The sequence below is a fragment of the Anomaloglossus baeobatrachus genome, chromosome 1, assembly GCF_048569485.1.
Source record: "Anomaloglossus baeobatrachus isolate aAnoBae1 chromosome 1, aAnoBae1.hap1, whole genome shotgun sequence".
Lineage (NCBI taxonomy): Eukaryota > Metazoa > Chordata > Amphibia > Anura > Aromobatidae > Anomaloglossus > Anomaloglossus baeobatrachus.
Window position 1 is genome coordinate 815,243,760 of NC_134353.1, and position 14,268 is coordinate 815,258,027.

General features: G+C 44.9%; 1 protein-coding gene across 2 annotated transcripts in view; it reads right to left on the minus strand.

The window, feature by feature from the left end:
- The window catches only part of RGMB (repulsive guidance molecule BMP co-receptor b), a 107,059-nt gene that overhangs the window by 22,344 nt on the left and 70,447 nt on the right, over positions 1 to 14,268 (minus strand). For both annotated transcript variants that reach the window (XM_075325064.1, XM_075325065.1), the window contains exon 4: positions 13,134 to 13,642. In XM_075325064.1, the coding sequence (XP_075181179.1) occupies positions 13,134 to 13,642 (509 nt within the window). The remainder of the gene's footprint in view (positions 1 to 13,133; positions 13,643 to 14,268) is intronic.

Sequence of the window (14,268 nt, forward strand, 5' to 3'; positions counted from 1 at the left end):
GTTACCTTTAAATATTTGGCCCTGTGATGATGCACCCCCGGTGCCTGCACTTGGTTTGAACAGTCATTCTGGGCTGACACAGTCTCTTTAACCGCTTCCTGACATGGCTAATTTCCAATTTTTGCATACAAGTTTTTCCTTCCCCTTTGCCAAGAGCCATAACTTTGTTTTTCTGTCCATATAGATATATGATGGATTGATTTTTGCAGGACGAGTTGTACTTTTGAAAAATACCATTTATTTTACCGCATAGTATATTGGAAATTGGCAAAAAATTCTAAGTAAACTAAAAACACGACAACCAGATACAATTTTGTGCTGAATATGTATGGCCGATGTCTGTCAGGGGTTAAAGAGACCAGTTGGGTACATAGTCTTATTTACAATGTTCCGTGGGATAATGGTGGAGAAACTGGCCTTCTTATAGAATGAAACAAGCGATCTCACAAACCTTTGCTAGGTAACTTCATTTTGTAATCGGGCTCATTTGCATTCTAGAGAAGAATGTGATGCTTCACAAAGATGCCAAAGAACAGCAGCACACAAACTCCATGTGCGTCCTTAATAAAGACCTCTAGGGATTTTTGGTGCTGCCTTAAAGGGTCATTGTATCATTGCTAGTATGCAGATGTAGTAGCTACACCGGAATATACAACCAGGGTTTGGTCTCATTCTACCAAGCACGTGATGACCAAACGTAAGTCCCAGGCCTCAGTACTTCGCCGTATATTGCGGGGCGCACACAACATTCAACTCTTGCTCTGAACCATTTTGCTTCTCCTCCAATCAGTAATGAAAGGTATTTTGTTTTGCACAGCATGAAGGTGATGTTAGATAATATGTTTAATTGCAAAACGACTATAAATTATGTTCAGACAAGAGATCAATAGATTCCAATATTCTAATTACATTTCTGACTTTCCACCAGAGGCTGGCTTTCATCAGAAGACGTTAATTAAGTTATTTTACAGACTGATCCTGCACTCAGAAAACCAAAGCGCACACCACATACAAATGACCAAAAATATGCCGCCGAGAGTGACACACAATGTCATGGTATATCATCATGCTGCTAAGGCCTCATTCACACGTCCGTGTTTAAACACATAGTGGAGAAAAATAGTACTGGTGTCATCAGTGTTTTGGATCTGCGTATAGTCAGTGTACGGTCCCTGTGTCCGTTTTTGCCATCAGTGTTTTTCACAGATGGATAAATAAATGACAATGCTTGTCCTATCCTTTGCAATGTTAAGAGGTTGTCCAGTACTTTTACATTAATGGTCAAGCCTTAAGATAGGTCATCAATGGCTGATTGGCTGGACCCCCGCCGATCAGCTCCGTCTTCTGACATCCGCCTTCCATTCTAATCAACAGGAGGTGGATGTGCAGTACCCGGCTGCGGCTGCTATCAGAAGATGGAGCAGCGCCAGAACTCAGCTTTTACGGCAGCCTGCTGCCGCCGCTGGGTCCGAGAACAGCTGATCAGCGGGGGTGAGGGGTGTCGGCCGGCCGATTAGACATTGATGACCTATCCTAAGGATAGGCCATAAATGTAAAAATAGTGGACAATCCCTTTACATATAGACAGAAGGATTCCATCCATGTACGTGTTTTTCATGAACCCATAGACTTTTATTGGCACCACACTAATCTAAAAAATTCATAGCACATCAAGAACAAATGACATGAAGTTCACAGTGTAATGTGTATGGGGCCTCCGACTCTACCCCCATAGATGATGTTAGGTAACAGAAGGATCCAACATGTTTGATTTCAGATTGACAATCTTATTGTTCTCTAAGGGGTACTTTGCACGCTGCGACATCGCTAGCCGATTGTAGCGATGCCGAGTGCGATAGTACCTGCCTCCGTCACAGATGCGATATCTTGTGATAGCTGCCGTAGCGAACATTATCGCTACGGCAGCTTCAAACGCACTTACCTGCCCTGCGACGTCGCTCTGGCCGGCGACCCGCCTCCTTCATAAGGGGGCGGGTCGTGCGGCGTCACAGCAACGGCAGGCGGCCAATAGAAGCAGGAACGAGGAACAACATCGTACCTGTCGCTGCAGCGAAATAATGGAAATGACTGGCACTACACAAATCACCGATTTTCGATGCCTTTGCGATCGTTTATCGGTGCTTCTAGGCTTTACACGTTGCGACGTCGTTACCGGCGCCGGATGTGCGTCACTCTTGATTTGACCCCGACGAGATCGCAGTAGCGATGTCGCAACGTGCAAAGTACCCCTTAGACATAAGCCACCGTCAGAAGAGGTGGGGAGTCGAGCTGCACCTCCCTGAAGTTTATAGAGGGCCTTAAGAGAAATAGCCTACATTTAGTATATGCATTCCTTGGCTTTTTTCAGTTTTGTGTCAGCAACCACTTTTCCAAACATGATCTCATACAGAGCCACCATATTGGATGTTGCTTTTGAACTGGCATCTCACGAACTCATAGTAAAGCAATCATGTAGTCAATAAATAGACAACCCGAAAGGAACCAAACGCAAAGCCGAGAGAAGTTACGTTTCAGAAATGTCTGTGGCCTGCCTGGACAAACTTTATTATAAAGCCATGTCTGTGATCGAGAGACTGAATGGAGACATAAAATATATTACAACACAAGAACAATAAACGTCAGCGATGAAGACCTGCAGATGGGCTCGAAATCCTCCACCATGTTAAAATTTACACCATAAAATTAGGTACTGAAATGACACTATCCCCTTTCTCCACAGTAGAAAATCTTCAGGGAGAGAGATAAAGGTGTAAAGGGGCTGTCCACTACTAGAACAACCCCTTCTGATTCCACAGGTAAAATAATAAAGCCTATACTCACCTCTGCTACCGGTAACCTTACAGTGTCCGGGGCTCGTGGTGCCGAGGCTCACGTGATCTGACATCACACGAGCCCCGCATCCAGTCACCGCCAGCTTCTGTCTTCCCGCCTTCGAACCAAACGAACAATCAACAGGAAGTGAGGCGCGGAAGGTGAGTATAGGCTTTATTATTTTACCTGGGGGAACCATGTGGCATCAGAAGGGGTCGTCCTAGTAGTGGACAACCCCTTTAAACTGTATCATACCATAACTAAAAAATGGGATTTAGGCCAAATAAATAAAAATGTAAATAGATCCAAATACCTGACACCCTGTTCTAAACATTACTCATATAGGACCAGAGGAAGGGGATGCATAAACTGCTAAATAAAAAAGTCAAGCACAAAGTGATCAGGCAAGACTAGGTATAATGCTTGGATTGAATTATCATTAAAGGGAACCAGTCAGGTGCAATATACACCCAGAACCACGAGCAGTTCTGGGTGTATATTGCTAATCCCTGCCTAACTATTCCAGCATCTAGTAGAGAGATCTTTAGAAAAAGTATTTCTAAAGGTCCTGTATGATATGCTAATGAGGTCATGGACTAGTCACAAGGGTCCCCCCCCCAACTAGTCCACCCTCTTAGCATATTAGCACACCCACACGGGCATGCTAACATACTATTCAATGCCTATTGCCCAGCGTCATCAGCGGTGATGCGCATACCTGTGTCTGTTGACACCACCTCGGATGCTGGTTAGGGTCAGTGCACATGATCAGAATGCCTGACACTACCGGTCATGTGCACTAGACCTCCCTGAAGCTGGGATGTGTACACCTAGCATGATTGTGCGCATGACCGGAAGTGCGGTGACTTCTGATCATGCACACTGCCCGGCATCTGAGGCGGTGACAACAGACACAGGTACGCGTGTCACTGCCGATGACGATGGGCAATGGGTATTAAATAGCATGTTAGCATGCCTCTGCGCTCATTAGCATATCATAAAGGATATTTAGAAATACTTTGTCTAAAGATCTCTTTATTTATGCTACTAGATACAGGGACGGTTAGGCAGGGATTAGCAATATACACCCCAAATGTTTTGTGGTTCAGGGTGCATATTGGATCTGACAGGTTCCCTTTAAAGTATTTCTTCATCATAGCAACCAATCACAGCAAAGTTTTCATGTTACCAGAGTAGTTTAACAAATGAAAGCTGATTTCTGACTGGTTGTGATCTTAAACGAAGACACTTTTGATAAATCTTCTCAAGTGCTCTGAGTTGTATCTGGTACAACATCTGGGGCTCAGTGCATTACCAGACACAGCCAACAGGCCAAGGTGGCGCTGTTTTCTAACCATTGACAATCATTTAAGATTTTTGAAATAACTAATGAAAGAAACTAAACAACAAAAAAAAGCATTGAACACTTATGTAAAAACCATCTGTTTTATTTACATTGGACATGTTCATTTTTCCTCATAGGACTGATTTATTTATCTGAATGCTTTTCCCTTTATTTTGCTTTTGTAAAATAATTTGTTTCATCATCATCATCATCATCATTATCGTTGACTGCAAAAATGTCAACATAGTTTAAAGGTGATGTAATGTGAGTGAGTCATGTAAAGCAGGTAGACACTATGAAACACTTGTCAGAAACCACACTGAGATACACAACTGCGCACAAATTGAAACATGTTATAAATCCCATTGCTACAACACGCCTGTTTGCTAAACACAATGTACAAGTCATCCAAAGCAACAGATGCCTCAGAGTTTACATACGACACACACCTTACTGCGCGCCAGCGGATATGAATGCAGCATACAGACTGTACACAAGGAGGCTAGACAAGTACGTGTTATTAGTAGTGATGAGCGAGCACTATCATGATCGGGTGCTTGGTACTCATAACTAGTGATGAGCGAGCACTGCCATACTTGGGTGCTCGGTAACTAGTGATGAGTGGGCACTACCATGCTCGGATGCTCAGTACTGGCAACTATTGATGAGCGGGCACTACCATGCTCGGGTGCTCGGTAACTAGTGATGAGCGGGCACTACCATGCTCGGGTGCTCGGTACTTATAACTAGTGATGAGCAGGCACTATGTTCGGGTGCTAGGTACTCGTAACGAGTAGTGATGAGTAAACACTACCATGCTCAGTTGCTTGGTACTCGTAATGAGTAGTGATGAGCGAGCACTACCATGGTCGGGTGCTCGGTACTCGTAACTAGTGATGAGCGAGCACTACCATGCTCGGGTGCTAGGTACTTGTGTAATGAGTAGTGATGAGTGAGCACTGCCATACTCAGGTGCTTGAGAGATAAACTGTGGAAAGATTAGGCGCAAATAGGGTCTTCCCCGGTATAAAAGGTATAGGGTGAATGTTGGAAGGACACTCACCTTATCAGGTTGTGCCAGTCACAACCCCTTAGCAAACATGGAAGTAGCGTGAAAGGCAGCAGTCCCGCAGCGGTGAGATAATTTCAAAGGTAGGTGAAAGCGGGTTGAATACCGCGCCAAAACCACAGGAAAACGGAGAGTATAGGGGAATCTCTTTTATTTCCACAAGTCTACGCGTTTCAGGGACATATCTGTCCCCTTCTTCAGGACAATATACAATATATTCCCTGTGTATTGTCCTGATGAATGGGACGGATATGTCCCTGAAACGCGTAGACCTGTGGAAATAACAGGGATTCACTTATACTCTCCGTATTCCTGTGATTTTGGCGTGGTATTCAACCCGCTTTCTCCTACCTTGAAATTATACTCAGGTGCTTGGTACTCATAACTAGTGATGAGCGGGCAGTACCATGCTCGGGTGCTAGGTACTTGTAACAAATAGTGAGGAGAGAGAACTGCCATGCTCGGGTGCTCAGGACTCATAATGAGCAGTCAGACTCCGGATGGGCGCAACTCCAGAAATCTTCTGGAAAAATGCACTAGTTCCCCCTTGACTTCCAATATACTAGGGTGCTCGAGTAGAGCCCATCCGAGCATCAAACTACTCTTAGGCTACTTTCACACATCCGGTTTTTTGCTCTGCGGCACAATACGGCGTTCTGCAGAAAAACCGCAACCGTTTTTTTTGACGCCGGTTGCGTTTTTTTTTGCATAGACTTACATTAGTGCCGTATTGTGCCGCAGGGGCTTGCTTGCTGGGTCCGTTTTTTGCCGCATGCGGCAGATTTAGCCGATGCCGCGGCCGGATCGAACGTTCCCTGCAACGTTTTTTGCTCCGGCAAAAAAAACCCGCATCGCGCCGCATCCGGCCGCTGCGCCGCATTTTTCAATGCATACCTATGGAGGCCGGATGCGGTGCGATGCGGAAAAAAACGCATCCGGTCGCCGCATGCGGTTTTTTCCACTGCGCATGCTCAGTAGCATGCCGCAAGCGGAAAAAAACGGACGGGCCGCATGTAAAAACTTATGCAAAGGATGCGGTGTTTTCGCCGCATCCGTTGCATAGTTTTCACAGCCGGATTGAGCCGCAGTGCTCAAACCGGATGTGTGAAAGTAGCCTTAAAGGGAACCAACCAGCAGGTTTTTCATATATAAAGTACAAGCAGTGTCATACTAGTGCTAGGATGTTGATTCAAATCATACCCTCAGTTTAGAGATTGGATTGCAGAAAAATCCTCTATCAAAGTTTCAGAAATTACGTCATTGGTGCAGTGGCTTGAGCATCGGGGCGGTACTATGTGGATTGGGTCCTCTTGAATGATTCCTCCTCCTACCTTGACTCCCCGTTTTTATTTAAATTTTGAGCCGCCACCATAATTTCCGATGTTGGGGGCATGTGCACATTACTAGTGTGATGTTGTCTTCAGTAAAATGGCGCCGATATTGGTGCATGCGTTTACCACGACTTCCGGTGTCATTTTACTGATGACACAGTGGATATGACTGTGAGCTGTAGTGGTGCACACGCTGATGAAACAAAAATTCAATCTCCGCATGCGCCGCCAACATATTCATCTCCACATATGATGCCTGAGATTGTGGTACGTGCATGCGCAGATACCGGCACCATTTTACTGAAAACAACGTCACACTAGCAATGTGCACGTCCCACCAAAATTGAAATAAAGAAAAGGAGGCAAGGCAGGAGAAGGAATCATTCCAGAAGACCCCACCTACATAGAACCACCCCAAGGCTCAAGCCTATGCACCAATGATGCCATTTTTGAAGCTTTGATAGAGGATTTTTCTGCAATCTAATCTCTAAACTGAGGGAATGATTTGAAATTCAACATCCCCGCACCAGAATGGCACTGCCTGTACTTTCTATGGGAAAAACCTGCTGGTCGGTTCCCTTTAAGAGCAATTTTATGCTCGAATGGGCTCTACTTGAGTACCTGAGTATAATGGAAAGTCAAGGGGGAACTAGAGCATTTTTCCAGGAGATTTCTGGAGTTGCGCTCATTTGAGAGTCTGACTGCCCGCTCATCACTAGTTATTTGATATTTTGGTGCAGCCATCAAGAATCCAATCTCTAAACTGAGGGTATGATTTGATTCATCATCCTAGCACCAGTATGTCAATGCTTGTACTTTATATGGGAAAAACCTGCTGGTTGGTTCCCTATAACAAGGACCGAGCACCCGAGTATGGCAGTGCTCCCCCATCAATAGTTATAAGAGAAAACCCCTTTACCACATTGGACATCTTTTAAAAGAGAAAAACAAGGAATACATAGTCATGTGTCCCGGTTCTTAGTTCAGCAGCAATTCAAAGGCAGAATGGTTGCTAAGGCTGTGCTGTCTGACAATCTTTTTGGAAGGGAATGTTGTTGCTAGGCCGTGTATCCCTAGCAACCACTATCTGAGGTGCCCCAGATCAGCTCTAAGCTCAGGTTTCTGCCATCTAAACTTTTGTTAACACATGTTATGGTCACATCCCCAAACCTTCCATTATGATTGCCCTAGTCACAACCGCGGCATTGCATGAGCTGTACAATTTTTGGTTCAGACCACTGGGCTGTAGAAACATGGCAGAGTTCGGATCGGATCTTTTTTATGGCCTAAAAAATATTTATTGTTTTACTCGGTAGATGTGATGCCAATAATATACAAACTGTATAGGAATTGAAAGACGTCATTAAAGGGGTGCTGATTACTGGGGGTCCAACGGCTGGGAACTACAGCAATCCTGAAAACGGCAGCAGATCCGATAGCGCTCTGCCCAGCTTTCTGGCCGTTCCACAGGCGGAGTATGCACGCCTTCATTACATTCCAGATGTTAGTCAGTTGGACCACCAGTGATTAGCAAGTTATCCCCAATAACAATGATAAGGCGTTACCTATAATTAGGGGAACATCCCCCTATTCCTGTTTGGAAAATCCCCCCAAGCTTGCTCCAGCCTGTGTAAACTAGCCTTCAATTGAGTGCTGACTGGTATTATCAATTAGTGTGTGTAAAGACACCAGGAACATTTTTTAATAACAGTGATTGACGAGCGAATAGTTATTATGTCGTTATCGCGCGTACAAGCTCATTATTACACAAGCAAATGTTAGCTCAACAGATCGCTTTTGCGGTCCATGTAAAGTCGCTAGTCGTTCATAAAGGCAAGTTAAAAATTTGTTTTCTCAAGAATCGAACGATATTACGATCCCCTATTACACAGTGCAAATATTGCTCCTCTAAGGGTGCGTGCCCATGATCAGTATTCACAGCGTTTTGGATGTAGCATGCTTTAGCTGCGTCCAAAACACTGTGTTGTACAGTAAAAACTCAGTGGATGAGATTTCTAGAAATCCTATGCCCACTGTGCATGTACGGCCCACTGTGTAAAATGACCTGAGGTGCGGCTTTCTGAGCCGCAGCATGTCAATTGTTTGCTGTGAAGTCGCAAGTGTCCTCCGCAGGGAGAACACAGCGAGAGACCACAGCGTCCCGAACCCTGGTCGTGGGCACGAGCAGCTGAGGTCTCCTGCAGAGGAGACTTGCGGCCCCTCAGGTCAGTACCCACTGCGCCCAGGTCACAGCAGGTCCTGATCGTGGGCACTAGCAGCTGAGGTCTCCTGCGGAGGAGACTTGCGGCCCCTCAGGTCAGTACCCACTGCGCCCAGGTCACAGCAGGTCCTGATCGTGGGCACGAGCAGCTGAGGTCTCCTGCAGAGGAGACTTGCGGCCCCTCAGGTCAGTACCCACTGCGCCCAGGACACAGCAGGTCCTGATCGTGGGCACGAGCAGCTGAGGTCTCCTGCATTCTCTTGTGCAACCCCTCAGGGGAGGACCCACCGCGCCCAGGACACAGCGAGTCCTGATCATGGGCACGTACCCTAATAAGGGTTTAATGGGCTGCAAAGCTGTCCTGGTAAAAGTGTGTGTGCACGCTGAGGTTTTGGTGCACATGCATTTTTGTCACAAAACTGCACCAAAAAAACAAAAACAAAAAACGCATCAAAAACACATTAAAAAACACAGCGTGCGCACACAAACTAAATGTGCGGTAACACGCAGATCCATGAGATCTATTTTGCACCTCCATATGTCTACAATTCCAAATGGAGACACACAGATGAAAAAATCCATATAAACCAGTCAGGAAAAATGCTTCTGGTATCTGGACTGCACTCCATAGGTACAAAGCTAACCCTGATACAAGCTGTATGCCTCCATACTGAGGGAACGTATGCACAGGGCTGTATGTAAAGAATTAATATCCATGACACCAAGACTTCTATGTCTAATGAGGTTTTATGTGACAAAGCCCCTTCCTAGTAACCAGTATACAGGAGCACATAGTATGAGACACCATAACAGAGCAGGTTATTCATTAATGGCTGTTCCCTGTGGCTGCTCTTCCCCCGCCGCTCGCACAGCACAGGAGCGCAGTCATTTACAGGCTCTTCTCTCTTCTGCTGCTACCGATTTTTTCGGACTTCAGTAAAATGCACAGTTTTATACATCCTGGCACAATCTGCGCACCGCCGGCAGGGCCCCATCTGTCCCGGCTCTACCAGAAGCACTACCACCTTCTACTTCTATGTCAATAGTTTTTCACAAAATTAAGACTCGATGTATGTAAAAGAAAGCTGAGATTCTCCTGAAATAAATGAGAGAACATGTATATATGCGACTGTCTCATGGACTAAATGCAATGGGTTAGAAAGCAGAAATATTCCTCAGATCATGAAATTCCCAACGTGATGACGGTATTATTAATACGGAGTTTAAAGGAAGACTACTCAGATGCTTCATGCTACCCAAACCATATCGCGAATCAGACACCGAATCTATTATCACAAATATCCATATATCAAATATACTTAAAGAGGTTATTACTATCTATCTCCAAGATCCTACCCTAAAATGTAATAATAATATTAGCAAATACCTCCAGTTAGAAATGTAGTATAGTTCTCCTGATATAGTCATGTCTCTTACCTCATGCGCAGGGCATTGCAGCTTTGGTGTCCACAAGCACCGAACTAAGGGTATTATTCCACTTACATTTTGCACGGACGAGTGCAATCTGATAAAACATCGGTCTGCTCTCACTCTAGTGCAAAACTATGGGGCAGTGTCAATCTGTGATTGATTTTTATGTCATATCAGCTTGAGAAATTAATCACAGCATGTTGCGTTTGGCAGTGATTCTCGGGTTCACGCACTCCCATAGCGTGTGAAACATCGCACTGCACTCGCATGACATCCGACTGCAGTGTGAAGTACGCAGAGGCAGGCCGTGGAGGAAATGAGGAGAAAGTGTTACCTCCATCTCCGCAGCTGTGATCTGATCGCAAGATCACATCACAGTCGTATGACCCTCGGCTGATGCTCGCAGCAAAGGGTCATTAGCATATCGCTTCCAATGCTCTCGCATCAAAATCTATACACAAGTGGAACCGTACCCTAACTGTCACTATATGAGTGGACCTAACCATGGATACCTAAGCTGCAATGCCCTGCACATTAGGTAAGAGACATGGATATATCAGGAGAACTATACTATATTTTTAATTGGAGGTATCCCAACGTATTGTTACCCCTCTATAAATCACTTGTAAGACCACATCTGGAATATGGGATCCAGTTTTGGGCTCCACATTTTAAAAAGGACATTCAGAAGTTAGAGTCAGTTCAAAGGCTGATAACTAGACTACTACAAGGAATGGAAGGCCTCACATATGATGAGAGGTTAAAATTAAAAAGTTAGATCTGTTTAGCTTAGAACAAAGACGTCTTAGAGGAGATCTCATTTATATGTATAAATTTATGTGTGGTAAATATAAAGGACTGGCACATGACTTAATCCTTCCAAAGACAACACTAAGGATCAAGGGGCACTCACTGCGGGTGGAAGAAAAGCGATTCCGGCAGCTAAATAGGAAAGGGTTCTTTACAGTTAGAGCGGTCAGACTGTGGAATGCCGACCACAAGAGGTAGTAATGGCAGATACTATAACAGCTTTTAAAAAAGGGCTGGATGATTTCCCCAGTACACACAACATTGTTGATTATAAATGATTTAGGGACAAAATGTAGAGCTGGTGGAGGAAGGTTGAACTAGATGGACCTAGGTCTTTTTTCTACCTGAGTAACTATGTAACTGGTATTTGCTAATATTATTACACCTACTACATATTGGGATAGGATCTTGGAAATGGGAGTACCCCTTTAAGATGGAGGCCAGGAAAGAGATGACTGAGATGACTGTTCATTGAGGTGGGTCATGACGTCTTCTGACGCATGGGTAGAGACCAGTCAGTCCAGCAGGGACTCACCGCAGCGATCAGTCCTCTCAGTCACCTTCTTCTCAGCTCATGGTGCAGAGTTTTCCCTGAAACCCTGCAGTGTTTCAGAGTAAAAAAAAATACATATTGTTCATAATGGAGCCTGGAGAGTAGTCAGTGGTGTCCAGCTCTAGTTCTGGTGGATGTCAATAATCATATTACATGAAGGAAATGGCGACCTAGTATATGGGGCAAGTAATCAATGCACAAAAAGTGCTCCCCAAATGTCCACAGTATAGTAACACGTTGGAATGGGTTGTGAATCCCTAAGGGTCCAACCCCTGGGGACCCTGACTATACCTGATCAATCATGAAGGCCAAGTCATGCATGCCTAATTAAGCCTGCTTTACACCTTACGATATCACATACGATATCGTATGCGATCGTACCCGCCCCCATCGTATGTGCGGCACGTTCAATTTGTTGACTGTGTCGCACAAACGATTATTTGCAGTCACATGTACTTACCTTCCATACGACCTTGATGTGGGCGGCGAACATCCACTTCCTGAAGGGAGAGGGACATTTGGCTTCATAGCGACGTCACGCGGCAGCCGGCCAATAGAAGCGGAGGGGCGGAGATAAGCGGGACGTAAACATCACGCCCACCTCCTTCCTTCCGCATTGCCGGCGGGACTCGCGGGACGCAGGTAAGATCTGTTCATCATTCCCGGGGTGTCACACACTACGATGTGTGCTACCTCGGGAACATTGAACAACCTGACGTGCAATTTTAAGGAAATGAACGACGTGTATCGCAATCGCACGTACCTGTCACACGCTACAACAACACTAGCGATGCCGGATGTGCGTCACTTACGACGTGACCCGCCGACACAGCGTTAGATTTGTTGTAGAGTGTAAAGCCCGCTTTAGGCTTTGTAAAAATGAAAGATAGTTATATAAACCACTGAGTGTTCTCACAATCCACGTTATAAAACACTATCATGGGACAATCTGCTTCTGATAAAAAAATCATTTTAGTGAAGCAAAATAGGAACTTCGATATGGAATATTGCGTACACTACAATAGTGATCATAGGCAGGAACAGGACAACGTGAAAGGGTCATAGGTCACATTCTGTCTACTGGCAGAAAGTTCAGTAGCCTTTGACAAAGCAGAGGTATGTAAAGATTTTTTTGGGAACATCTCACTTGCATTTTAAACTAAATGTGATAGCATAGCAGTGTATGTATACGTAACTGTACTCAAAATGTTATATTTTTAGATTATAAGCTTACAATATCATGTAAAGCTACGGGATTCAGACTGGTTCTCTTTCCAGAAAAGCTTGCCCTGCCTGTTGGCAGCCATTGTGTATTGGCGCTTGAATCTGCGAGGACCTGGGGACTCCCAAATGCATATTTATGAAATCAGCCTACACAATGGCTGCCTGAACCGCAGATCATTTACTGGTTATTAATATACCAAGTAAACATGATTAGCCGTGAAACAAAACCCACATCTAAGACAAAGCCCTACCATTGATTTTGGATACGTCTCACCTCCCACAAAGTTAAAGCAAGTCACGGCTTGTTATTTAGTTACCTTGTTAGTGGCTGTAGCGCTGGATCCAGGGACTACTGGCACGTTGGTCACTTGCACAGACAAATAGTTGTTGTCTATGAGCGGCCAAGCTCCTTCCACCTTGCAAGTCTGAAAATGATCTTTAAAAGTTCTGAGATGTGGATCTCCAAACAAGCCACAAAAGAGGTAATTGGGCTGAGGCTTGTCTCCCGCCCCGGGTTCTCTTGCTGTCACCTTGCTGTGGAAGTTACAATGGTCATTTGAAAGTTCTGGGTTTGTAGAAGATGTAGGACCATCCTTCGAGCAGTTTCGTTGAGTCATAAGGTCACTGATCCCCAGCACTGCAGAATGGTACACTAAGTTTCCACGGCACGCTTTAGAAGTCCTCTGTGTGCAGCCATCATAGGCCCGCAAGGCTTTACAAAACTCAGAGTCAAAGCCATCGCTCCCTGAATTCAGATGAGACGTTAGAGACACAAAGTCTGTTGTGCACTTCTGTATGCGGCATTGGGTTTGCTGCTGACTGTAACCTGTTGGGAGAAAAATATTTACACACATTATAAAAAAGTTATAGAAAAAGAATTAAAAACTATCTTAAAGGAGTCGTCGACTACTATGACAACTTCTACTGATTCCACATTTCCCCCAGGTAAAATTAAAAATCCTATACTCCCCTCCCGTACCGCCACCGTTCCAGCATTGCCACAGATTGCGTTTCTGTGGCTCATGGGACATTATAACATCTTGCAAACCCCGCGTCCAATCAGTGCCGTCTTCTGTCTCCCCACCTTCGGACCAAAGGAGTTAATTAACAGGATGTGAGAGCGGTGGCGGCGCTCTCTTACTGTTGATTGCTTGTTTGGTTCAAAGGCAAAGAGACAGGAGACAGCGCTGATTGAACGCAGGGCTCACATGATGTCACAACCCCACGTAAGTTTCGGGAACATGACCCATGGTACCTCTGGAATGGTGCCGGTACGGGATGTGAGTATAGGATTTTTATTTTACTGAGGAAAAACATGTGGAATCACAAGGGATTGTTCAAGTAGTTGGCAACCCCTTTAATATCATGCATACTTTTTTGAACAATGTATTGAAGAGCTTGCAAATGGCAAAAAATTAATAGAGAAATTTGTGACTTTAGAGTCTATTGGCT